The sequence below is a fragment of the Hyla sarda genome, chromosome 4, assembly GCF_029499605.1.
Source record: "Hyla sarda isolate aHylSar1 chromosome 4, aHylSar1.hap1, whole genome shotgun sequence".
In the NCBI taxonomy this organism is placed as follows: domain Eukaryota; kingdom Metazoa; phylum Chordata; class Amphibia; order Anura; family Hylidae; genus Hyla; species Hyla sarda.
In genome coordinates, this window is record NC_079192.1 from 78,416,170 (window position 1) to 78,440,291 (window position 24,122).

The following is a 24,122-nucleotide window of genomic DNA, read 5'->3' on the forward strand; positions in this document are numbered from 1 at the left end:
ACTCTGGGTTAGAGAAGCCAGACTTACAGCAATAAGCTGCCCTCCATGCCAACTTCTATTTAAAGGTGGTTGTCTTCATAAGACAATGACCCATTTTTTTTTGAAGTATGGCCCAGTGGGAACGGGGAGCCTCTTCCTGAAAAAGGCTATGCTTTTATGTATTCATCCATTTGCATATACCACACAAGGAAAGATTTACAAGTGTCTGGACCACAGTCATTACTTGCAGTGGAAGAAGGCTCTCCCGATACATGGCAGGGTATAGTTCAATGATGAGCAAAGTTGTCCTACCAATACTACATATCAAAGGTCAGGTGGGCAGGACACTATTCCATGGTTTTTCTGCAGTTGTGCTATCCATCATGGCTGGAGTACATGTGGCAGATTCTAGTTAAAGGGGTACTCCACTGGGAAACATTTTCTTTTAAATCAACTGGTGCCAGAAAGTTTAACAGATTTGTAAATTACTTCTATTAAAAAATCCCAATCCTTCCAGTACTTATTGGATGCTGTATAATACACAGGAAGTTCTTTCCTTTTTGAGTTTCCTTTCTGTCTGACCACAGTGCTCTCTGCTGACACCTCTGTCCATGTCAGGAACTGTCCAGAGTAGGAGCAAATCCCCATAGCAAACCTGTCCTGCTCTGGACAGTTCCTGAAAAGGTGTCAGCAGAGAACACTGTTGTCAGGCTGGAAAGAACATCACAAATTTCTCTGTAGTATAGCTGTAGTATACAGCAGCTGATAAGTACTGGAAGTGATTTACAAATCTGTTTAACTTTCTGGCATCAGTTCATTTGAAAAAAAAATTTACCACCGGAGTTCCCCTTAAAGAGTACCTGTCATCAACAAAAACTTTTAATATGTTGTTCATAATCATTAATGAAGAGATATTGTAATATATCTTTATTTAAAAAAATATTAATATTTATACCAGTTTTTTCATTTTATACTTTTGGCCACTAGGGGTCTCTCTTCTATGCCTGGTCTGCAAGCAGCATCCTATGCTTTTCATAGTAAGTGTACAGCTTTTAGGACTAATGCTGAAGGGGTCTGGTCCTTCCACCGGAAGTTCAGTACTATCAGCTCAGGACTCGCTCCCAGCCTGTGAGCTACAAGCCTGCATATGCCTCTCATATAACAGCCAGTCACCTCCCCCTCCCCCCTGCTCTGTGTTCTCCCTGCCCCTCACCACACGTTATCTTATACATTGTATTATCTCACTGCACTCACTGCACTCCCTGCTCTGTGCCCCCCCTGACATTCATCTTAATCACTGCCTCTGTAATTGCTCCCTCAGCCCCTGGTTCTCAGCATTGACTTTTTAGTGCAGAGAGACACAGGAGAGAGAGAGAGACCGAGGCTGCCGTCCCTCCCCTGTACTTAGTCTGTATGCACACTGCAGAGTGTTTCCCAACCAGGGTGCCTCCAGCTGTTGCAAAACTACAACTCCCAGCATGTCTGGACAGCTGTTGGCTGTCTGGGCATGCTGGGAGTTGTAGTTTTGCAACAGCTGGAGGTGCCCTGGTTGGGAAACACTGCTGCAGAGGGAGAGCAGCATACAGGAAGACTGGCAGAAGCAGAGTCCCAGCCAGGCTTCATGTGACATCATGCCTGCCGGGACCCGCCTCCTTCCACCCCTCAGAAAGACAGTGCTCCTGAGCTAATAAAGAGGGATAAAAAAAGATATTTCCACAGCGTTTTAAACTTCAATAAACACAGGGATAGGCATAGTTAGAGAAAGGGACAGATGGGAAGGGGGATCAGGGAAAGTTTAGATGATGACAGGTACTCTTTAATCTGGACAGTTCCTGACACTGACAGAAGTGTCAGCAGAGAGCACTGTAGTCAGACAGAAAGGAAATTCAAAAAGAAAAGAACTTCCTGTGGATCATACAGCAGCTGATAAGTACTGGAAGGATTGGGATTTTTTAATAGAAGTAATTTACAAATCTGTTAAACTTTCTGGCACCAGTTGATTTAAAGAAAATGTTTTCCAGTGGAGTGCCCCTTTACCATTTCTAGCTTAGGTGTAGTGATTAGTAGAGGATCCTGTACAAAAACAATGGAAGAAAAAAATAGTGCAGAAGTGGCATTTCCAACATTATTATTTATGTCTTGAAAAGGTATGGTGGGTTTCTATTCACAGTTTTTTGCGTTATTTAATTAAAAAAAAAACTAAAAAAAAAAACACACTATAACTCAGACTTGAGACGTTCTGCTAAATTTTCTTGGTCGATCTGTCCCTCCTTTCCATACCAGCGATGGTAAGACAAAAGAGCAACATTCTTTGCAGAGATGGCGCTCATCTCCATGGCACTGGCTGCCCACTCTATACTGTTCACATAATAAATGTCATGGTGCAGTATTACAGGAGGTAGTTTCTCTGGAGGGCTGTACTCGGGATAAGCCAACCAATCCTTTACAATAACTGCATGATATGACTCAAACAATCGACGCAACTGTTCATCTGTCAGGGGCTCTGGAGAGAAGACCTTCCAGACTTTAATATCAGAGGCTTTGGAAATTTCATGTTTGGTCCCTGGTTTCACTGGATACACGGGGCCAATGCTATTAATGAAAAGGTTTGGTCCATCAGTGGTTAATATTTCGGATACAGAGAACTGGCATGGTTTTGGACAACCAAAGAAAGAAGTGTTGATCCGTCCGTGGACAAAGGTGGCCACCGTCTGATGGTATGGCTTGGAAACAGTCTCTATTGGTGGGTCAAAGCCGAGGAATTTAATGTTACCAAGTTCCTTGGTGAGCGGTGTTGCAATGATAACAATGTCATACATGTCTAGTGTGGGCCCTTTGTCAGTCTCATAATTGACTTCATACAGTCTTACTTTATTGCCTGAAAAATGACAGATAAAAAAAAATTTTTTTATTGATACCAAAACAAATAAGTATAATATATTCATAATAATTCTAAATAATTCACTTTAATTTGGTGCTGCAAAACCACTACCAACCCATATACAAAAATAAATGTCCAACCATAAATTTTGAGCAACAGTCGTACTCCAAGGAGCTGAGCTTATCAGACACTAATCCCCCACCCACAGTATAGGGAATAAGTGTCTGCTTGTGGGGGTCCAACCGCTGAGACCCCTTGTAATCTCCTGTATGGGGCCTCGGCTACTTACCGGTCCTCGGCACGCTCCGGCACCCACGCTCTGAGACTAGCCCAAGTGACGGCCCGCTCAGCCAATCACTGAGACTGGTTACAGAAAATTACAGATTAGTAATTGAAATTACTTCTATGTAAATCTAAAGTCTTCCAGTACCTATTAGCTGCTGTGTGCCCTGAAGGAAGTCATGTAGTCTTTCCATATATGGTTGGCTCCCTGTTGCCACCTCGGTCTGTGTCAGGAACTATCTATTAAGGATATCCAATAAAACTACGTTTGCTTGAAGATTTGGTGAGTGCCGAGACCTCCTTTTTACTATGTACTGATACTTCCACATGCACCACCAATTGCAGATGTGCTGACTCTACTCTTCTCTCTGTCAGGAACTTTCCAGAGCAGGAAAAAATCCCTATAGCAAACCTCTCCTGCTCTGGACAGTTCCTGAGATGGACACAGGTGGTAAAAGGGAGAACCATGTCTGACTGGTAAGACTATATGACTTCCTCCAAGGCACAAAGCAGCTAATAGGTACTGGAAGGCTTGAGATTTACATAGAAGAAATTAGCAAATCTGTAATTTTCTGTAACCAGTTGATCTGAAAACTTCCTTTTTCTCTGGAGTACCCCTTTTAAGCTGATTCCAGTGATCTACACAGAGGGTTTCATGAATGAAATGACTGAATTTAACTAACAAGGAATATCAAAACTTACCTGACTTTGTAGGACGAACCTTCTCTTGCACAGAAGTAACAGTGCCCTGAACTAGTTGGGCCTTAGAGGCGTAAAGAAGACCAGTGCAAACTAGTTTGTTCCCTCCTTCCACTGCCCAAAGTCCTGAATCAGTACCAGCTAAAGACACTGCCCCTACAAGACAAACATTTAGGGATATATTTTAACAAAACAGCAGTTTCTCAATATGTCATGTGCAGGGACATATACAAGTTTATTCATCAACAAAAACCTTTTATATAATGTAGATAATACCATTATATGTATATATTTGTAATATACATTGGTTAAAAATTGTGTATATTTTGGGGTGAAAAAATGCTGTTCCTGCAGCTATTGCCTGTGTGTCTCTATGAGGAGACCAAATACAGGAAGTGAGGGCAGGATAAAGCAGGGATCTGTGTAGGCTCCTGGCTTGTCAATCATCCTGATGTGTGAGCCGGGAGCATGTTATAGAGCCTCAGTGCACACTGTCCTGCTTTTCCTTGCTGCACAGAGCCCTGCTTGTCCACCCTCACTTCCTGTATTTGGACTCCTCATAGAGACACACAGGCAATAGCTGCAGGGACAAAAATATACACATTCTTTAACCAATGTATATTACAAATATACATATAATGGTATTATCTACATTATATAAAAAGTTTTTGTTGACGACAGGTACACGTTAAGATCGGTGGGGGTCACTCGAAGTGGCAGGGACACGTGTGAGCCATGCACCTCTTCAGTGTTTATTTCTGCTCTTATTCGCAAACGCTTGCAGTGCAAGGTGCTGCAGCATTGTACTATTCAAGTAAATAGGGCAACACTGCAGTACCTAGGCCAGGGTTTCCCAACCAGGGTGCCTCCAACTGTTGCAAAACTACAACTCCCAGCATGCCCGGACAGCCTTCGGCTGTCCGGGCATGCTGGGAGTTGTAATTTTGAAACAGCTGGAGGCACCCTGGTTGGGAAACACTGACCTAGGCACTTCTGATACTAATAGTACCAGAATTGAAGGCATAAACACATGAAAATATTGAAGAGGCTGCATCCTCGGATGAGCGCCACTGCCCCTTCAAACAGCTGATTGCTATTGGTGCTGAAAGTCAGATCCCCACAATCTAATATTGATGGCCTATTATTTTTAAAGCCCAGATAACCCCATTATCAACCTTTCAGAGTTGATATTGGTGGAGACAACTGAGGGGAGTGGTGCATCGCTATAAGCCCACTAGCTTTCGCCCCAGATTTAGGCTCTTACCTACAAAGCCGTTGACTTTAGCTCCTTGTCCATAGTTGACTCTCATAGCTGGAACCACTATTTCATCAATGAATCTCTGAGAGAAACCAGATTTTTGCATAGCTTCATCTATGGTGACATTCACCTTTGTGATGAAATCATCTCCACCGATTGCATGAAGCAAAGACTCCGTGTTGGAGAATGAATAGTCGAAGGTCTGATAACGGTAAATCCTGCAAACAAAAGCAGGTGAGTGATCCACTAGTGATCATATCAACATACTGCAGTGTCCCATTACATGTGTTTTGGGATTTGTTGGTCAGGTGTCCTAATGTTAGTGTACTTTGCACTTATGCCTTGGGTACTGCTGCAAATCTGTGCCTTTACCTAAATTTTATACTGTCCAACCAGTGTGCCTCCAGCTGTTGCAAAAGTACAACTACCAGCATGTACTGATTGCCAAAGGGAATGCTGGGAGATGTAGTTATGCAAAAGCTGGAGGTACACAACTACAACTCCCAGCATGGCGAGACAGCCGTTTTCTGTTCGTGCATGCTGGGAGTTTTAGTTTTGCAAGATTTAGAGGGCCACAGTTTATAGACCACTGCACAGTGATCTCCAAATTGTGGCCCTCCAAATGTTGCAAAACTACAAATTCCAACAAGCTCAGAGAGCAAACTGCTATGTGGGCATGCATTATACATGGTGCTGTATGGTTACAGATGGGTTAACCTACACACACACCCCTACATTTAACCCCTGGGGCTGAAGCCCATTTTGACCTTAACCCCCTAAGGTCTGAGCCCTTGCGACAATGGGATTTTGGAGAGCGAGTTTTTCTGAAATGTTTTTTGGGGGGCATGTCACATTTAGGAAGCCCCTATGTTGCCAGAACAGCGAAAAAATAAATAAAATAAATAAAACACCATGGCATACTATTTTGGAAACTACACCCACAGGTGTTTGATGATTTTTCGTTAAAGTCAGATGTGTAAATGAGAAAAAAAAAAAAAGAAAATTCACTAAAATGCAGTTTTTTTCCCCAAATTTTACATTTTTACAAGGGGTAATAGGAGAAAATGCCCCCCAAAATTTGTAACCCCATTTCTTCTGAGTACGTAAATATCCCATGTGTGGACGTCAAGTGCTCTGCTGGCGCACTACAATGCTCAGAAGAGGAGGAGCACCATTGGGCTTTTGGAGAGAGAATTTGGTTGGAATGAAAGTCGGGGGGGCCCATGTGCGTTTACAAAGCCCCCCCCCCCCATGGGACCCCATTTTGGAAACTAAACCCCTCACAGAATTTAATAAGGGGTGCAGTGAGCATTTACACCCCACTGGCGTTTGACAGATCTTTGGAACAGTGGGCTGTGCAAAATGAAAAATTTTATTTTTCATTTTCACGGACCACTGTTCCAAAAATCTGTCAGACACCTGTGGGGCGTAAATGCTCACTGTACCCTTTATTACATTACATGAGGGGTGTAGTTTCCAAAATGGGGTCAGATGTGGGGGGTCCATTGTTCTGGCACTATGGGGGCTTTGTAAACACCCATGGCCTTCAATTCCAGACAAATATTCTCTCCAAAAGCCCAATGGCGCTCCTTTTCTTCTGAGCATTGTAGTTCGCCCGCAGAGCACTTTACATCCACATATGGGGTATTTTCTTTACATCCACAAATGGGGGCGATCAATACATGCTGGGAGTTGTAGTTTTTTTTTTTTAAACTGTTTTTATTGCAATGTAAGTGCTCAACACAATAAATACAGACGGAGAGTATCAAAAGCTGGCGGTGAGAAATACAGGCATCATCCGACGCCATGCCGGAAAAAGGAGGATCAATCATCAGCATGACACGAGCAGATACATCAGCAATGAATCAACTAAAACAGAGAAAACATTGAAACCAACCACCATACGGTGGGAACGCAAGAACTATGGAAAGGGAAACAAAGACAAACACAAAGACGATACACTACAAACACAAAACACCACACAAATCCGTCCAGGTCAGGGGGGAAGGGGGAAAAGGAAGAGGGAGATGGGAGAGAAAAGAGAAAAAAGAAGGGAGGGGAACAAGAGAAAATAAGGGGGAAAGGAAAAGAAAGAGGGGAAAGGAGAGAGGGAAACAAAGAAGGGGGGGGAATATCAGCCTAGGTCAGACGAGAAAAGAGAAATCAAGTAGCCGGGGGAGAAGACTGTGATAGAAGGAGGTCTCTTGCTGCCAAGAACCTGGAGACCGTGTATTGGGCATGGGGGGAGGCACACCAGGTCGCCCATATTTTATAGAATTTGGCAGGGTTCTTACGATGTTTATAAACCAGATACTTATAGTTCACTGAGGTGTTCACGAGGGCTTTCCAACCAGCAACTGTGGGAGTCCTAGAGTCCATCCAACGCAATGCTATGGCCTTGCGTGCAAGGAAAAGAACCTCCCTGAGGAAGATGATCTCAGCTGGCGACCACAGTTCCTCATCAAAAAGACCCAGAAGGCAGTTCCTCTGGAGCATCGGCACTGGTCGTCGAGTTAAGGTATTAAGAAACTGTATCATCTCGGACCAGAATGATGCTATATAATGGCAGGACCACATCATGTGCATAAAGTCAGAGTCAGGATGCCCACAACGGTGGCAAGATGAGTCTGGACGCCTACCCATTTTAGCCAAGCGTATCGGGGTGAGGTACGACTGGTGGAACATGTACAGCTGAATCAGTCGGTTGTTGATAGAAGGTGAGACATACAGATGTGAGGAGAGGGCATCATCCCACTCCTCATCGGTCATGTCAGCTACACAGCTCCTCCAGCGCGCCTCAACCGACAGCGGCTCCCCCCCCAACTTAGCATTCAAAAGGGCAGTATATAGAGCCGATATAAGGCCCCGAGGCCCCTGAGTGGTGAACACCCCAATAACCGGGAAGTGAGAGAATGGAGCACTAGACCTAGGGAATTGTACTTGAAAGGCGTGTCTGAGCTGGAGGTATCGGTAAAATGATCGCCTGGGGACAGACTTAACGTCAATAAAGTACTGGAAGTCCCTAAAGGCACTACCGTCATAGACATCACTAATGGAGATCACACCATAGGACCTCCAAAAGTGCAGGTCCAGTTGGTCAGAGAAGTGTGGCAACGTAGGATCATGCCACAGTTGTCGATCCAACAGGTTGTTCGTTAAGATAAATAAACATTTAGCATAGGTCCAGAGTTTCAGGGCCAGTCTATACAAAGGAAGCCAAGGGCCCCCCAGGCCAATCCTACCCTCCAAGACGGGCCACAAGTGAGAGAGGTGTAGACTATGGGCGAGGTGATGCTCACTATTGGGGAGGGGCTGCAAAGAGACCCAGTGTCTAAGATACCTGAGCTGGCCAGCCATGTAATATAACTGTAGGTCGGGTAGTGACATACCTCCCTGAGTTCTAGGTCTTTGCAATGTGGTCAGTTTTAGCTTGGATCTATTACAGCCCCATATAAACGGAGGAAAGAGAGAATGCAGCTGCTTAACCCCTTCCCGACCTATGACATACCTGTACGTCATGGGTGGCAAGGTGTTCCCGACCCATGACATACAGGTACGTCATGAACATTACTGCCGCTACTCGCGGCATCCCGCAGCGCTCGGAAAGATGGTGGCTATCACTGATAGCCAGCCATCTTACCGTGCGACCACGGGGGGTTTCGTCCCCCTCCCCCCCCAGCGATCGCTGCTATCAGCTGGTCAAATCTGACTAGCTGATAGCAGCTTTTCCCTATGAAAATACTCAGCAGCGCGGTGTGTGAGTCCCGATCACGGGGATCGGGACACACACCGCTCTGCTAAGTGTCCCTGACCCGTCCCCCAGCGTCACTTACCCGTCCGAGCGGTGTCCCGAGCGGTCCCGGCGTCCTCCATGCGGTCCTGGCTGCGCTGCGTCCCGGAGGTGAGTTTCCGGCAGCAGTGCGGCATCTTCATTGGCAGCAGTGAGATCGCCGTAAAGCGATCTCACTGCTGCCTCTGAGAGTTTCAAAACTGCAACTCCCAGCATGCCCAGACAGCCTTTGGCTTTCTGGGCATGCTGGGAGTTGTAGTTTTGCAATATCTGGAGGTCCTCAGTTTGGAGACCACTGTATAATGGTCTCCAATCTGTGCTCTTCCAGATGTTGCAAAACTACAACTCCCAGCATGCTCAGTCTGTCCAGGCATGCTGGGAGTTGTAGTTCTCTAACATCTGGAAGAGCACAGATTGGAGACCATTATACAGTGGTCTCCAAACTGTGGACCTCCAGATGTTGCAAAACTACAACTCCCAGCATGCCCAGACTGCCCAAGCATGCTGGAAGTTGTAGTTCGGCAACATCTGATCCTTCAGATATTGCCGAACTACAACTTCCAGCATGCCTGGGCAGTCTGGGCATGCTGGGAGTTGTAGTTTTGCAACAACTGGATACACACTAGTTGGGAAACATTGTCCGTTTCCTAACTCAGTGCCTCCAGCTGTTGCAATTGTTGCAAAACTATAACTCCCAGCATGCACTGACAGACCATGCATGCTGGGAGTTGTAGTTTTGCAACAGCTGGAGGCACACTGGTTTGGAAACACTAAGTTTGGTTGCAAAACACTTGAAAGTTTATTACTTAACTTAGTGTTTCCAAACCAGTGTGCCTCCAGCTGTTGCAAAACTACAACTCCCAGCATGCACGGACCGCCAAAGGGCATGCTCGGAGTTTGCAACAGCTGGATGTTTGCCCCCTCCCCCCAATGTGAATGTACAGGGTACACTCACATGGGCGGAGGTTTACAGTGAGTGCTGCAAGTTTGAGATGGCGCAAATTTTGCGCTGCAGCTCAAACTCCCAGCGGCAAACTTGCTGTGAACCTCTGCCCATGTGACTGTACCCTAAAAACACTACACTACACTGACACTAACCTAAAATAAAAAGTAAAAAACACTACATATACACATACCCCTACACAGCCCCCCTCCCCCCAAAAAAATGAAAAACGTCTGGTACGCTACTGTTTCCAAAACGGAGCCTCCAGCTGTTGCAAAATAACTCCCAGTATTGCCGGACAGCCATTGACTGTCCGGGCATGCTGGGAGTTTTGTAACAGCTGGAGGCACCCTGTTTGGGAATCACTGGCGTAGAATACCCCTATGTCCACCCCTATGCAAATCCCTAATTCAGGCCTCAAATGCACATGGCGCTCTCTCACTTTGGAGCCCTGTCGTATTTCAGGGCAACAGTTTTGGGACACATATGGGGTATCGCCGTACTCGGGAGAAATTGCCTTACAAATTTTGGGGGGCTTTTTCTTCTTTAACCCCTTATGAAAAGGTGAAGTTGGGGTCTACACCAGCATGTTAGTGTAAAAAAATAAATTTTTTACACTGACATGCTGGTGTTGCCCTATACTTTTCATTTTCACAAGAGGTAAAAGGGAAAAAAAAAACTCTAAATTTGTAACGCAATTTCTCCTGAGTACGGAGATACCCCATATGTGGGTGCAAAGTGCTCTGAGGGCGCACAACAAGGCCCAGAAGGGAGAGTGCACCATGTACATTTGAGGCGATTTGCACAGGGGTGGCTGATTGTTACAGCAGTTCTGACAAACGCAAAACAATAAATATCCATATGTGACCCCATTTTGGAAACTACACCCCTCACGGAATGTAATAAGGGGTGCAGTGAGCATTTACACCCCACTGGTGTATGACAGATTTTTGGAACAGTGGTCTGTGAAAATGAAAAATAAAATTTTTGATTTGCACAATCCACCGTTTCAAATATCTGTCAAACGCCAGTGGGGTGTAAATGCTCACTGCACCCCTTATTAAATTCCATGAGGGGTATAGTTTCCAAAATGGGGTCACATGTGGGGGGGTCCACTGTTCTGGCACCATAGGGGCTTCCTAAATGGGACATGCCCCCCAAAAACCCTTTCAGAAAAACTCACTCTCCAAAATCCCATTGTCGCTCCTTCCCTTCTGAGCCCTCTACTGCGCCCGGCGAACATTTTACATACGCATATGAGGTATTTCCTTACTCGAGAGAAATTGGGTTACAAATTTTAGGGTGATTTCTCTCCTTTTACCCCTTTTTAAAAATTCAAAAATTGGGTCTACAAGAAAATGCGAGTGTAAAAAATGAAGATTTAGAATTTTCTCCTTCACTTTGCTGCTATTCCTGTGAAACACCTAAAGGGTTAAAACACTTACTGAATGTCATTTTGAATACTTTGGGGGGTGCAGTTTTTATAATGGGGTCATTTATGGGGTATTTCTAATATGAAGACCCTTAAAATCCACTTTCAACCTGAACTGGTCCCTGAAAAATTACGATTTTGAAAATCTTGAGAAAAATTGAAAAATTGCTGCGGAACTTTGAAGCCCTCTGGTGTCCTCCAAAAGTAAAAACTTGTCAATTTTTTTATGCAAACACAAAGAAGACATATTGTATATGTGAATCAATATGTAATTTATTTGGAATATCCATTTTCCTTTCAAGAAGAGACTTTCAAAGTTAGAAAAATGCTAAATTTTCAAAATTTTCATGAAATTTTTAGATTTTTTACCAAGAAAGGATGCAAATATCAGTGAAATTTTACCAATAACATAAAGTAGAATATGTCACGAAAAAACAATCTTGGAATCAGAATGATAAGTAAAAGCATTCCAGAGTTATAAATGTTTAAAGTGACAGTGGTCCGATTTTCAAAAAATGCCCAGGTCCTGAAGGTGAAAATGGGCTGGGTCATGAAGGGGTTAAAAAAGGAGACTGGTACTATGGCTGAAGCATGCTCTAACAGATAAAGACACTTGGGGAGGACCACCATTTTGATGAGATTAATTCGGCCCGCCACAGAAAGGGGTAGGGCAGCCCAGGTCCGGAATTTGGTACGGACATAGGATAGAAGAGGTAGAATGTTCGTCTGGTGATCCTCCCCAAACCGCCTGTTGATTTTGATGCCTAAATATTTGAACTGATCTACGACCCGCAGGCCATGTAAACAATTCCCTACCTGAGAATCTCTGATGGGCATATACATCGACTTGCTCCAATTGATCCTAAGACCCGAATAAACCCCAAAGTTGTCAATGAGGCCGATCCCCAAAGCCAGAGTGCACGCAGGATCAGACATGAATAAGATCCTGTCGTCAGCATACAGGCCTACCCTATCCTCCCTCGAGCCAATGCTTATACCAGCGTATCCCGGATGCTGACGGATCCGGAGGGCCAAAGGTTCAATAGCAATAGCAAATAATAGGGGAGAGATAGGGCACCCCTGTCGCGTGCCCCTGCCCAGGGAAAAATAAGGAGAAAGAGCACCGTTGATGGACATACGTGCCCTCGGGGATCTATATAAAAGAGAAATCCATTTTATAAAGTTAGGTCCGAAGCCAAATCTCCGGAGAGTTTCCAGCAGGAAGGACCACTCAATGGAATCGAATGCCTTAGCCGTGTCTAAAGAGGCCAGCGCCCAATCCCTCCCCCCTGTAGCACCTATTTGGGTGAGTGTCTGGACCCTCCTGATGTTATCAGATGTGGACCTCCCAGGCATAAAGCCTGATTGATCTGCATGAATGATTTCCAAAATAACTCGATTCAGCCGAAGGGAGAGTATTTTAGCGAGCAACTTATAATCTAAATTGAGGAGGGAAATGGGTCTGTATGAGGAACATTCTAAGGGATCCTTATCCGGCTTCAAAATGACCACTATAGTAGCATCATAAAAGGACTCGGGCAACACGTCAGAGGCAAACGCGTAGTTATACATGGCCAGCAATACCGGAGTCAGCTGCTCCTTGTATTGCTGGTAAACCTCCACTGGAATGCCATCAGGGCCCGGCGACTTACCTCTCGCCAGGGCACCCAAGGCATCTTCCAATTCCTCTATAGTCAACTCCGACTCCAGAGAGGAAGCACTGACAGCGGACAGTCGAGGGAATGTGATGTCGTCCAGGTAGTCAGACAGTTCCCGTGAGGAGTAGGTGGCCTGAGAGGTGTATAAATCAGAGTAGAAGGAGACAAATCTGTCAGAGATCTGGGAAGTAGTGGTCAACACAGTCCCATCCACCGAACGGACCTGTAGTACCGTCGGAGACTGGGCGTTCTGGTGAATAAGGTGGGCCAGTAATCTACTGGACTGATTTCCCATCTCAAAGGCCTTCTGTTGGGTAAAAAAAAGCTTACGAGCCGCTTTCTCCTGCAGACAATGTAAATACTGTCGCCCCGCCTGTAGCCATACAGTTTTATTGTCATCGGTCGGGTCAGTGATGTAAGTCCTCTCCAGGTCAGCACAACGGTCCCCCAGCTCAGACTCCTCCCTCATCGCCTCCCTCTTAATTTAAGATATGGCCGACTGTAAACACCCCCGTAGGAATGCTTTAGTGGTTTCCCACACTAAGATGCGGTCGTCAACCCCATTATGATCTACAAAGAACATGGAGAGTTGTACAGGTATACCATCATGAGGGCCAAATAAGGACAACCAATAAGGATTTAATTTCCAGCTTCGGATATTAGAAGGGCCAGGGGTCTGCAGGGTCAGCAGGAGAGGGGAATGATCGGAGACCCCCCTAGTGACATATGCTACAGCCTGGACCATAGGGAGTACAAGCGGGTTACCCAACACCATATCAATGCGCGAAAGGGAGTTGCCACTAGCAGCCTGACAGGAATATACACGGGCATGGGGATGTAAATGCCGAAAGGTGTCCCTCCAACCTAATTCCTGAACCAGGGCACTCAGCGGAGTCGGGGAAGAGGAAGGAACAATGCCAACCCCTCTCCTATCCAAAGCCGGGTCCAACACATTATTGAAGTCACCCATGCAGAGAACTCTAGCCCCTGGAAAAGAGGCAGCGAAAACTGCAGCTTGGTGTAGAACCTCCAGGGCACCAGGAGGAGGGACATAAATACCCAAGAGGACATAGGGGGAATTGTCAATAAGTGAGAAAATGAACACATACCTGCCCTCAGAGTCGACCCGAGTGTGCCTCACCTCCCACCTCAAGGATTTGTGTATCATAAAAGAGAATCCCGTGGAATGTGAGGTGTGGCAAGAGTGTAGCGTCCATTGCACCCAGGGCCTAGACAACCACCGAGTGTTAGGGGCAATCAAGTGCGTCTCCTGCAAACAAACCACAGTTGGTTGGTACTTACGTATAGTGGCATACACCAGAGATCGCTTACGAGGACAGCCAAGACCCCTCACATTCCACGAAAGGTACCTAACATTCGCCATGTGGAGAGAGTGAAGCTGAAATGAAAGGAATGGTGAGAGAAGACAAACAGGGGTAAAACGAGTACCCGATGTGTAAGTAGAAGAGGGGGCAGGTAGGGGGATGACAGAAGGGGGTAGAAGAGCAGGGAAACCACAGAGAAGGTGCGAAGGAAAGAGGGAAGAAGGGCAGGCAGCCCGACCGGGACGTACACAAAACGAAACAGACACAAAACACTAGACAAAGACAAAACAAGAGGGTCATAAACAGATGCAACATGCATAAGGCCATTAGCCTAAGGCCCAGAAGAGATGTATAATGCGGGGGGAATCGTGTTAATCAAGGTCGCAGGGAAAAGAGACCTCACGATCTGCCGTCAGGGACAAACAGCAGTGCCATCAAATAACTAGGGTACATAAACAAAAGGAAATACGGGTGGGCGATAACCCGGGCAATATACTGCACAGTATAGTGAGTATGAGCAGTGCAGAACAACATGCAGTCCTGAGGTATCAACCGAACTTCAAGTCCCATCAGCAGAGCAGTAACAGGTCGTCAGAACTGCTTCAGTCACAGGTGTATGGCAACATTCACCAGTGGAGTACCAGGTCCCCTATGGGGAAGTCCAGCGTAGGGGAAAGGGATAAACGGTACAGGGAGGATGCAGGATCCGTTGGGCACAGGGCAGCGTGAGGAAAGGGTCTGCATGGGTCCGGCATGAGAGGGAACATACAGTTACTGAGGGGCAGTCCATGGGGGGGGGGGGGTAGGACAGCGAGGTCGGGTGGGGTATCCAGGTGGGGTATGCAGGTACGGAGGGCGAAAGTCCACGGGTGAAGGTGGCAGTTGGGTGCATCCCAGAATGTATATGCACATGGGGGAGTAGGCCATGAGGGGACCGGAAGATGGGTACAGGGGCACACCAGGGGTCCCAGAAGCAAGTCACTGTAGACAGCAGTACTCACAGTTCACTGGCAGTTCGGGAGTACCAGACAGAGCAATAGACGGCAGGGCCCAGCCGGGCCCAGATGGCGCGCAAGACCTCAGCGCCTCACATTGCGCCTCCTTGAGGCCCACTCATCAGCCTCCTGTGGGGTAATGAAGAAGATGGCCCTCTCACCGTCCACGACCCTCAGTCGGGCTGGGTACACCATAGAATAAGGGATCGCCATGTCTCTCAGCTTCCGCTTCACCGCTTGGAAGGTGGCACGCTTCTTCTGCAGGTCATGGGAGAAGTCAGGGAATATCGACACCAGAGATCCATTGAAGGTAAGCTCTGGCAGGCGACGGAGCAGTCGTAAGGCGATGTCCCGGTCATTACAGTTCAGCATCCTGGCTAGAAGCGGCCTCGGCAGGGCCCCTGGCGGGAGGGGGCGAGTCGGGACCCGGTGTTTTCTCTCCACCGCGAAGGTGGTAGTGAACGGGGCGTCAGGCAACAGCTCCCGCAGCAACTTTTCCACGAAGGAGCCGGGGTCCTGACCTTCAGAGTGTTCCGGTAGGCCAACAATCCGGAGGTTGTTCCTCCGCAACCGGTTCTCCAGGTCGTCTGCCTTCTCTTTCCTTTGCGACGCAGTGCGCTCCAGGTCTGATATCGCAGCAGGTAAGGGCGCCACCGAGTCCTCGACTGAGGAGATACGATCTTCAGCCTGTCTCACCCTGTCCCGGAGGTTGTGCAGGTCCTGCCCGATTAGGCCAATATCAATCTTCACTTCTTCCAGCATACTCGTCAGGGAAGTTTTGCACATGGTAATGGCAGCCAGAAGTTGCGCTGACACCTCACTTAGGGTCACCTCCCCTGGGACAGTGGCCAGTGTAGAGGGAGTCTCCGGGCGGGAGTCAGCGACCGGCTCAGCAGGAGCGGAGGAAGAGGGCCCGGCGCCATCTTGGTCATGGCCGCGCGCGAAACCCTGCAACTTCGCGGCTGCCGCCACACCGCACTTATTAGCTGGCATGATGGACCCCGCCGATCCACTGCGGTTCCGAAGTCTCTGAGGCAAAGTTCTGAGGTCCAGGATGAAGACAGGATGCTAAACAACACGGTTCAGAGCGGAGCTAGTTCAGCATGCGTCCGTTCGGCTCAGCGTCTAGGCCACGCCCCCCGGGAGTTGTAGTTTTGCAACAGCTGGAGGCATACTGGTTGAAAAACCTTCAGTTTGGTTGGAAAATACTGAGTTAGGTAACAGAACCTAACTGAAGGTTTTCCAACCAGTGTGCCTCCAGCTGTTGCAAAAGTACAACTCACAGCATGTACTGATTGCCGAAGGGAATGCTGGGAGATGTAGTTATGCAAAAGCTGGAGGTACACAACTACAACTCCCAGCATGGCGAGACAGCCGTTTCCTTTTCGTGCATACTGGGAGTTTTAGTTTTGCAAGATTTAGAGGGCCACAGTTTAGAGACCACTGCACAGTGATCTCCAAACTTTGGCCCTCCAGATGTTGCAAAACTACAAATCCCAACAAGCTCAGAGAGCAAACTGCTGTGTGGGCATGCTGGGAGTTGTAGTTTTACAAGATCTAGAGGGCCACAGTTTAGAGACCACTGCAAAGTGATCTCCAAACTTACCCCTCTAAATCTTGCAAAACTACAAGTCCCAGCATGCCGAAACAGCAAACAGCTGTCTGGACATGCTGGGAGTTGTAGTTTTACAACATCTGGAGGGCTACAGTTTAGAGACCACTGCATAGTGGTCTCCAAACTGTTGCCCTGCAGATGTTGCTAGGCAACTACTCACCTCCTGCCGCACGCCCCCGCCGATCGCAGCCCGGTAAGGGACCTCTGCCGCCGCTCACATCACGGTTCCCCTGCTCTGCCTGGAGGACTACCATGGGTGGGCAGAGCGGGGGAACCAAACTTTAACCCCCCTCCCCCACCCCTGATCTGCTATTGGTTGGTCAGTCGCTTCTGACCGACCAGTAGCAGGGATAGGAGGGGTGGCACCCCTGCCACCTCACTCCTATCCATTCTGGGGGATCGCGGTGTCTTGGACACCCCCAACCCCTTATTTTCCGGGTCACCGGAGACCCGTATGACCTGGAATCGGGTGGGGAGGGGGGCTCAGGACCCCTCTCGGCGATGTGCCGGGATGCCTGCTGAATCATTTAAGCAGGCATCCCGGTCCGGTCCCCGACCGGCTAGCGGGGGGACCGAAATTCCCATGGGAGTACCTGTACGCCCTGCGTCCTGAAGAGGTTAAGGACGAAGCCAATTTTCATTTTTGCACTTTCATTTTTCCTCCTCTCCTTTTGCACCTACAGACCCATATAAGGGCTTGTTTTTTGCGTCACCAATTGTACTTTGCAAGGACATCACTTATTTTATAACAATCTGTGGCGAAATAAAAGTAAATTTGTGGGGTGAAAAAAAAATAAATAAGAAAAAAACAACGTCATTTTGTAACCTTTGGGGGCTTCCGTTTCTACGCAGTGCACTTTTTGGGAAAAATTACACCTTCATTATTTTATTCTGTAGGTCCATACGGTTTACAAGGATACCCAATTTATATAGGTTTTATTTTACTACTTTTTTACATGTACGCCATCGGCTGTGCGGTTTAGTTACCCTTATATTTTAATAGTTTGGACATTTACAAACGCGGCGGTACCACATATTATTTAAAAAATGGCAAAGGGGGGGGGGATTTAAACTTTTATTAGAAAGGGGTTAATTCACTTTTTTTGCAATCTTTTGATTGCATATACTGGTGAATGCTATGCCACAGCATAGCATTAATCAGTGTTATCGGTGCTCTGCCGCTCCAGCCTGCATGGGAGCAGCAGATCACCGATCAGACGGTGAGGAGGCAGGTAAGGACCCTCCCGCAGTCCCCTCAGCTGATCGGGACATCGCGGTTTCACCGTAAAAGTCCCGATCAGCTCCACTGAGCTGCTGGGATACTTTTACTGTCGGTTTAGGACGCCGCAATCAACTTTGATTGTGGCGTCTAAAGGGTTAATGCTGGGCATCAGCCCCATCGGTGATGCCCGCCATTTACCCTGGGTCCTGGCTGCTGATTGCAGTCGGGACCACGGGTTTGAAGCATGCACAGCTCATGACCACGCTTTAAACCCCAGTAGCGGGGACAAGGACGTACAGATACGCCCTCCGTCCTTAAGTACCGGGACACGAGGGCGTACCTGTACACCCTGTGCACCCAACAGGTTAAGCCTATACACTTTGTATGAATCATACACTTAAAAGAGAAATATTCTGTACAAAAACGTATCCCTTATCCGCAGGATAGAGGATAAGTTTTAGATAGTGGGGAATCCAACCACTCGGGCCCCCTGCAATCTCCTGTACGGAGCCTCGTCTCTCCCCGGAAACAAAGCATTTCGCCCCCTGCATAAAGTGGCGGCCAACACCCCCTTTCCAAATATCTCTATGGGAGAGCCGAAGATAGCTGAACGGCTCTCCCATAGAGATATATGGAGGGGACCTGTTGGCCGCCGCTTCGTGCGAGAGAGAGACTGGGCCCTGTACAGGAGATCTCGGGGGGATCCCAGTGGTCGGACCCTCCGCAATCTAAAACTTATCCCCTATCCCTATACATGATACTTCTCCTTTAACCCCTTAAGGACCAGGCCCATTTTGGCCTTAAGGACCAGACCAATTTTATTTTTGCATTTTCGTTTTTTCCTCCTCGCCTTCTAAAAATCATAACTCTCTTATATTTCCATCCACAGACCCATATGAGGGCTTGTTTTTTGCGCCACCAATTGTACTTTGTAAGTAAATCACTTATTTTACCATAAAATGTACGGCGCAACCAAATATTATTTATGTGGGAAAATTGAAAAGAACACCGCAATTTAGCAAATTTTGGAAGGTTTTGTTTTCACGCTGTACACTTTCTGGTAAAAATGACATGTTTTCTTTATTCTGTGGGTCAATGCAATTAAAATGATACCCATGATTATATTCTTTTCTATAATTGTACCGCTTAAAAAAAAATCTCAAACCATTTTAACAAAATTAGTATGTTTGAAATTGCCCTATTTTGACCACCTATAAATCAAATTTTTCCGTATATGGGGCGATAGGAGGGCTCATTTTTTGCGCCATGATCAGTAGTTTTTTATCAGTACCACTTTTGCTTAGGTTTTACTTTTTTCTAAAAAAAATTTGGAATAAAATGTGACAAAAAAGCAGCAATTTTGGACTTTTTAAATTTTTTTAAGCTTTACGCCGTTCACCGTACGGGATAACTAACAATATATTTTAATAGTTTAGACTTTTACGCACAAAGTGATACCAAATGTGTATTCATTTTTTTTTTTACACTTTTTGGGGACTAAAATGGGAAAACTGACGTTTTACTTTTTTATTGGGGGAGGGGATTTTTCTAATTTTTTTTACACTATATTTCCGCCTAGGGGATTATTCATAGCAATTAGTTGTTGCTAATACTGTTCAGTGCTATGTATAGGACACAGCACTGATCAGTATTATCGGTGATCTCCTGCTCTGGTCTGCTCGATCTCAGACCAGAGCAGAAGACCCTGGGAGATGGCCGGAGCAAGGTGAGGGGACCTCCGGCTGCCTTGCTGGATGATCGGATCCCTGCAGCAGTGCTGAGGGCGATCCGATCATCCATTCAAAGTACCGCACTGCTGCAGATGCCGTGATCTGTATTGATCACGGCATCTGAGGGGTTAATGGCGGATGTCCGCGATTACCGGCGGGTCCCTTGCTGCTGATAGCAGCCGGGACCTGCCGCGCATGACCCAAGCACCGCTCCAGTGCTCGAGATCATGGTGGAGCGTAAATGTACGTCATGGTGCGTTAAGTTCCACATCACCATGACGTACATTTACGTTCATTGTCGTTAAGGGGTTAATATAGCGAAGGTTCCCAGCCAGAGGAGTTTAGCCTAGGACCTGCCCTTTAGACTTCATTAACAATCCATTTAAATTACATTTAATCAGTCCAGTGTTTCTCAACCACGGTGCTTCCAGCTGTTGCAAAACTACAACTCCCAGCATGCCCGGACAGCCAAAGGCTGTAGTTTTGCAGCAGCTGGAAGCACTCAGGTTGGGAAACACTGAATTAGTCACTAAAAGTGCAATTTTACATTTGTAGCCACCTTAAATTATAAACAAGCCAAAAATACAATAGTTTAACAGAACGCAACTTATAGATGTATTAAAGCAATAACAAACAAGGCAAATCCTCCTGCTTGTATGGACATAAACGTAAATACCTCATGAACTTATCCAAAATGTCTTCCACCCACATGTGCATCCGCAGGAAATTGAGACCATAGTTCCAGATCATTTTAATGACATTTATCAAATACCATTCACTCTCCTGAAAAACAAACTCATCCCCATTATAGATGCCAACCAGATCTCCGTTCGGTAAGCGAGTTTTGAGACCTAGGAGAAAAAAAATGTATAGGTTACATTCTAACGCTCCGGACTGTGTTTTGAGCTCATTCACACAGGCATTCTTCGTTGGTTAGGTAAATCAGCAGCAGAAGATCTGCATCAAAATCCTTAGGCTATGTTTACACAGCGAAATTTCCAAGCAGAATTCAGCCGAGATTTGCTGCTTCAGAAATCCCACTGCAGCAGAGTACCATTAAAGTCCTGTGGAGAGAATAATATAGACAATGGCAATGTGGATCCTGTGGAGAGAAGGCTTTCCCTAATATTCCTGTCCAGCTCACTCATTCTTTATGACGAGGTCCCTATATAGCTTCAGTAAGATTTTAAAGTTGTTGGGATCACTTTCGCACATCTCTTTTGTGGAATAGTTTTTTTGATTAGATTAAAAGTTATGGTTTAGGCGCACCCTGAGCACCTTAATCTTTGCTTGATATTCTCTATGCTGGGCGAGTGTGGTCTGACGTGGGACCGGAATCTATATTCTGTTTCTTTCTGTGATTATAAATTTAACAAGATCATGACAGGTACTTTATAAGGGTACGTTCACACATACGCAGATTTGATGCGCAGGATTTTCTGCTGCAGATTTCAATGTAAACTAAATGACTGAGCACGGCTCCTAATCTGCAGTTACAAATCCTGCGCATCAAATCTGCGCAGGATCCTGTATGTGTGAATGTACCCTAAAGGAGAAGTATCATGAACAAAAACTTATCCCCCTATTTGCAGGATAGGGGATAGGTTTTGGAATGCGGGGGGGTCCCAGTCCCAATCTAATACTTATCCCCTCTACTGCAGATAGGGGATACATTTGTGTGCATTATATATCTCCTTTAAAGCACAACTGTCATGAACTTGGGGCTATATAACCTACACACAGCCTTTGTACTGTTTGCAGATTGTGTCTACAGTAGTGTTTTTACCTTAGTTCTCTCTGCTTTTATCACCCCAAAAAACGATTTTGATAGCAGCCGCACACAGTTGGATAGGTGTGGCACAAGGTTCCCTATGCCCCGCCGCCGACACGCCTATCCCCTGTACATCAGCGCTGGGATCGCTGTGTGATTGACACACAGATCCCAGCAAATGCGCATCTTAGCTTATCCCCCATGCGCACAGCAGCGTGTTATTCTGGCAAGCGCTCGCTCCCACCGCCTGCCTCCTCATTGCTAGAGACAGAGAGCGAGTGCTTGCCAGAATAACACGCTGCGGCACGCACGGGGGATAAGCTAAGATGCGTATTCGCTGGGATCTGTGTGTCAATCACACAGCGATCCCAGCGCTGATGTACAGGGGATAGGCGTGTCGGCGGCGGGGCATAGGGAACCTTGTGCCACACCTATCCAACTGTGTGCGGCTGCTATCAAAATCGTTTTTTGGGGCGATAAAAGCAGAGAGAACTAAGGTAAACACACTACTGTAGACACAATCTGCAAACAGTACAAAGGCTGTGTGTAGGTTATATAGCCCCAAGTTCGTGACAGTTGCGCTTTAAGCTGTTGTTCCTGACATCAGAGGCTGCTGATGAATAAAACAGCCCCCATCAATTGCCCTTTTATCCTTCATAGTAATACAATCCGTCTTAATGCTTTTTAAAAACTATCGTTCACATATACCTTGTTGTAGATGTTACTCACCCAACTCCTTTACAAATGATTTCATATGTAGATTCAGGGGGTGTATCACTGACCCTCCAGCTTCATAGTGGTTCCCTTCCATCTCTATGACTGACAAGCGGCCTCCTATTTCTCCCTTTTCAAATATGTCAATCTGGACATGATGGCCAAACTTCTGCCGTAAGAAATAAGCTGCCGATGTTCCTCCAATCCCGGCTCCCACAACAGCTAGAAAGATAAATGATGCATTTGATATTAAATTATACATTTCGGCACATCAAAAAGATACTACTATATACTGTAAAGAGTATATTGATATTTGCAAACCAATTTTGCATTGTTCAAATACATTTAAAATGTATAATGAAGCAACTATGTAAACAAGCTTGATAAAACCTCTCCTTTAGTTTTTTTTCCACAGCTCCTATGCAGACCAATGCGTCTCCATGGTAACAGACAACAATCAAACCCTGTATAGTCTGATCCTGCAGTCATACTTCTATCTGTCCCTACATTTGGAAGGTTTGCAAGAAGCAGGAGGCAAAGGCATGGCCATAGGACTGTAGGATCAGACTACACACCATTTATTTGTAGTCTGCTACCGTGATACAATTATTAAATACCATTAGAAAAATTGCTTTTTTTTAATTTTAGGTGTAATGGACATATAAAAATGCTTGTGAAGATGAATTTTCCCTTCAAAGGGCTCGTTCACACAATTTCTGGGTTTCCCACTGCGTATTTGAAAGGGGGCTGGCTCTCTGCGGCTGTCCACAGCAGATTTTAGGCAGACGAATTTCCGATGTGGACAATCCGCCGCAAGCCCCATTAAAGTCAATAGGGTCTGCGGTGGATTTTCCACAGCAGAAATTCCGCAGCCGAAAACCGTGGAGAACCTGCCCCTTTTCAAACACCCAGCAGGAACTCATAAATAAGTCTGCTCATGTGAACGTTGATGCGGGTGGTGAAGCAAATGGTCTACGGGACAATAATGCACCAAATAAATTCATAGGCCGACATTGATCATTGTAGGTGTAAGTGAAGCATTTATCATTGTAGGTGTAAGTGAAGCATTTATCATTGTAGGTGTAAGTGAAGCATTTATCATTGTAGGTGTAAGTGAAGCATTTATCATTGTAGGTGTAAGTGAAGCATTTATCATTGTAGGTGTAAGTGAAGCATTTATCATTGTAGGTGTAAGTGAAGCATTTATCATTGTAGGTGTAAGTGAAGCATTTATCATTGCATTTATCATTGTAGGTGTAAGTGAAGCATTTATCATTGTAGGTGTAAGTGAAGCATTTATCATTGCATTTATCATTGTAGGTGTAAGTGAAGCATTTATCATTGTAGGTGTAAGTGAAGCATTTATCATTGCATTTATCATTGTAGGTGTAAGTGAAGCATTTATCATTGTAGGTGTAAGCGAAGCATTTATCATTGTAGGTGTAAGTGAAGCATTTATCATTGTAGGTGTAAGTGAAGCATTTTTCTGCACCTTTTTTTGTGTGCTGGTAATGTGTAGGAGAACCAGATTTATTAAATGGTCACAGAGCATTTGATACATTTTGTGCAGGTCACATTTTCTGAAATTTCTCTCTTCACATAAAAAGCTAAGCTAAATTTGCATTCACACCTCGTTTTTACATTACGTGTGCCGGCTGCAGGAAGGGCAAACCGGGCTCTCCCGTACCCCAGCCGGACCAGCACTGACCTCCATTTACTTTAATGAGCCGACCGGAGTCAAACGGTGACTCCAGTCGGCTCATTTTTGACCCGTATGCAGTTTCCTGACTGGACCTAAAACCGTAGTATACTATGGTTTTAGGTCCGG

General features: G+C 46.0%; 1 protein-coding gene across 1 annotated transcript in view; it reads right to left on the minus strand.

The window, feature by feature from the left end:
- Nucleotides 1–1,521: 1,521 nt before the first annotated feature.
- LOC130368125 (prenylcysteine oxidase 1-like) overlaps nt 1,522–24,122 on the minus strand; it is a 30,897-nt gene continuing 8,296 nt past the window's right edge. Inside the window, exons 2-6 of the mRNA XM_056571455.1 lie at nt 22,310–22,516; nt 20,486–20,660; nt 5,106–5,317; nt 3,845–3,997; nt 1,522–2,857 (exon numbers count right to left, since the gene is read on the minus strand). Of these exons, the coding sequence (XP_056427430.1) occupies nt 2,196–2,857; nt 3,845–3,997; nt 5,106–5,317; nt 20,486–20,660; nt 22,310–22,516 (1,409 nt within the window). The 3' untranslated portion in view covers nt 1,522–2,195. The remainder of the gene's footprint in view (nt 2,858–3,844; nt 3,998–5,105; nt 5,318–20,485; nt 20,661–22,309; nt 22,517–24,122) is intronic.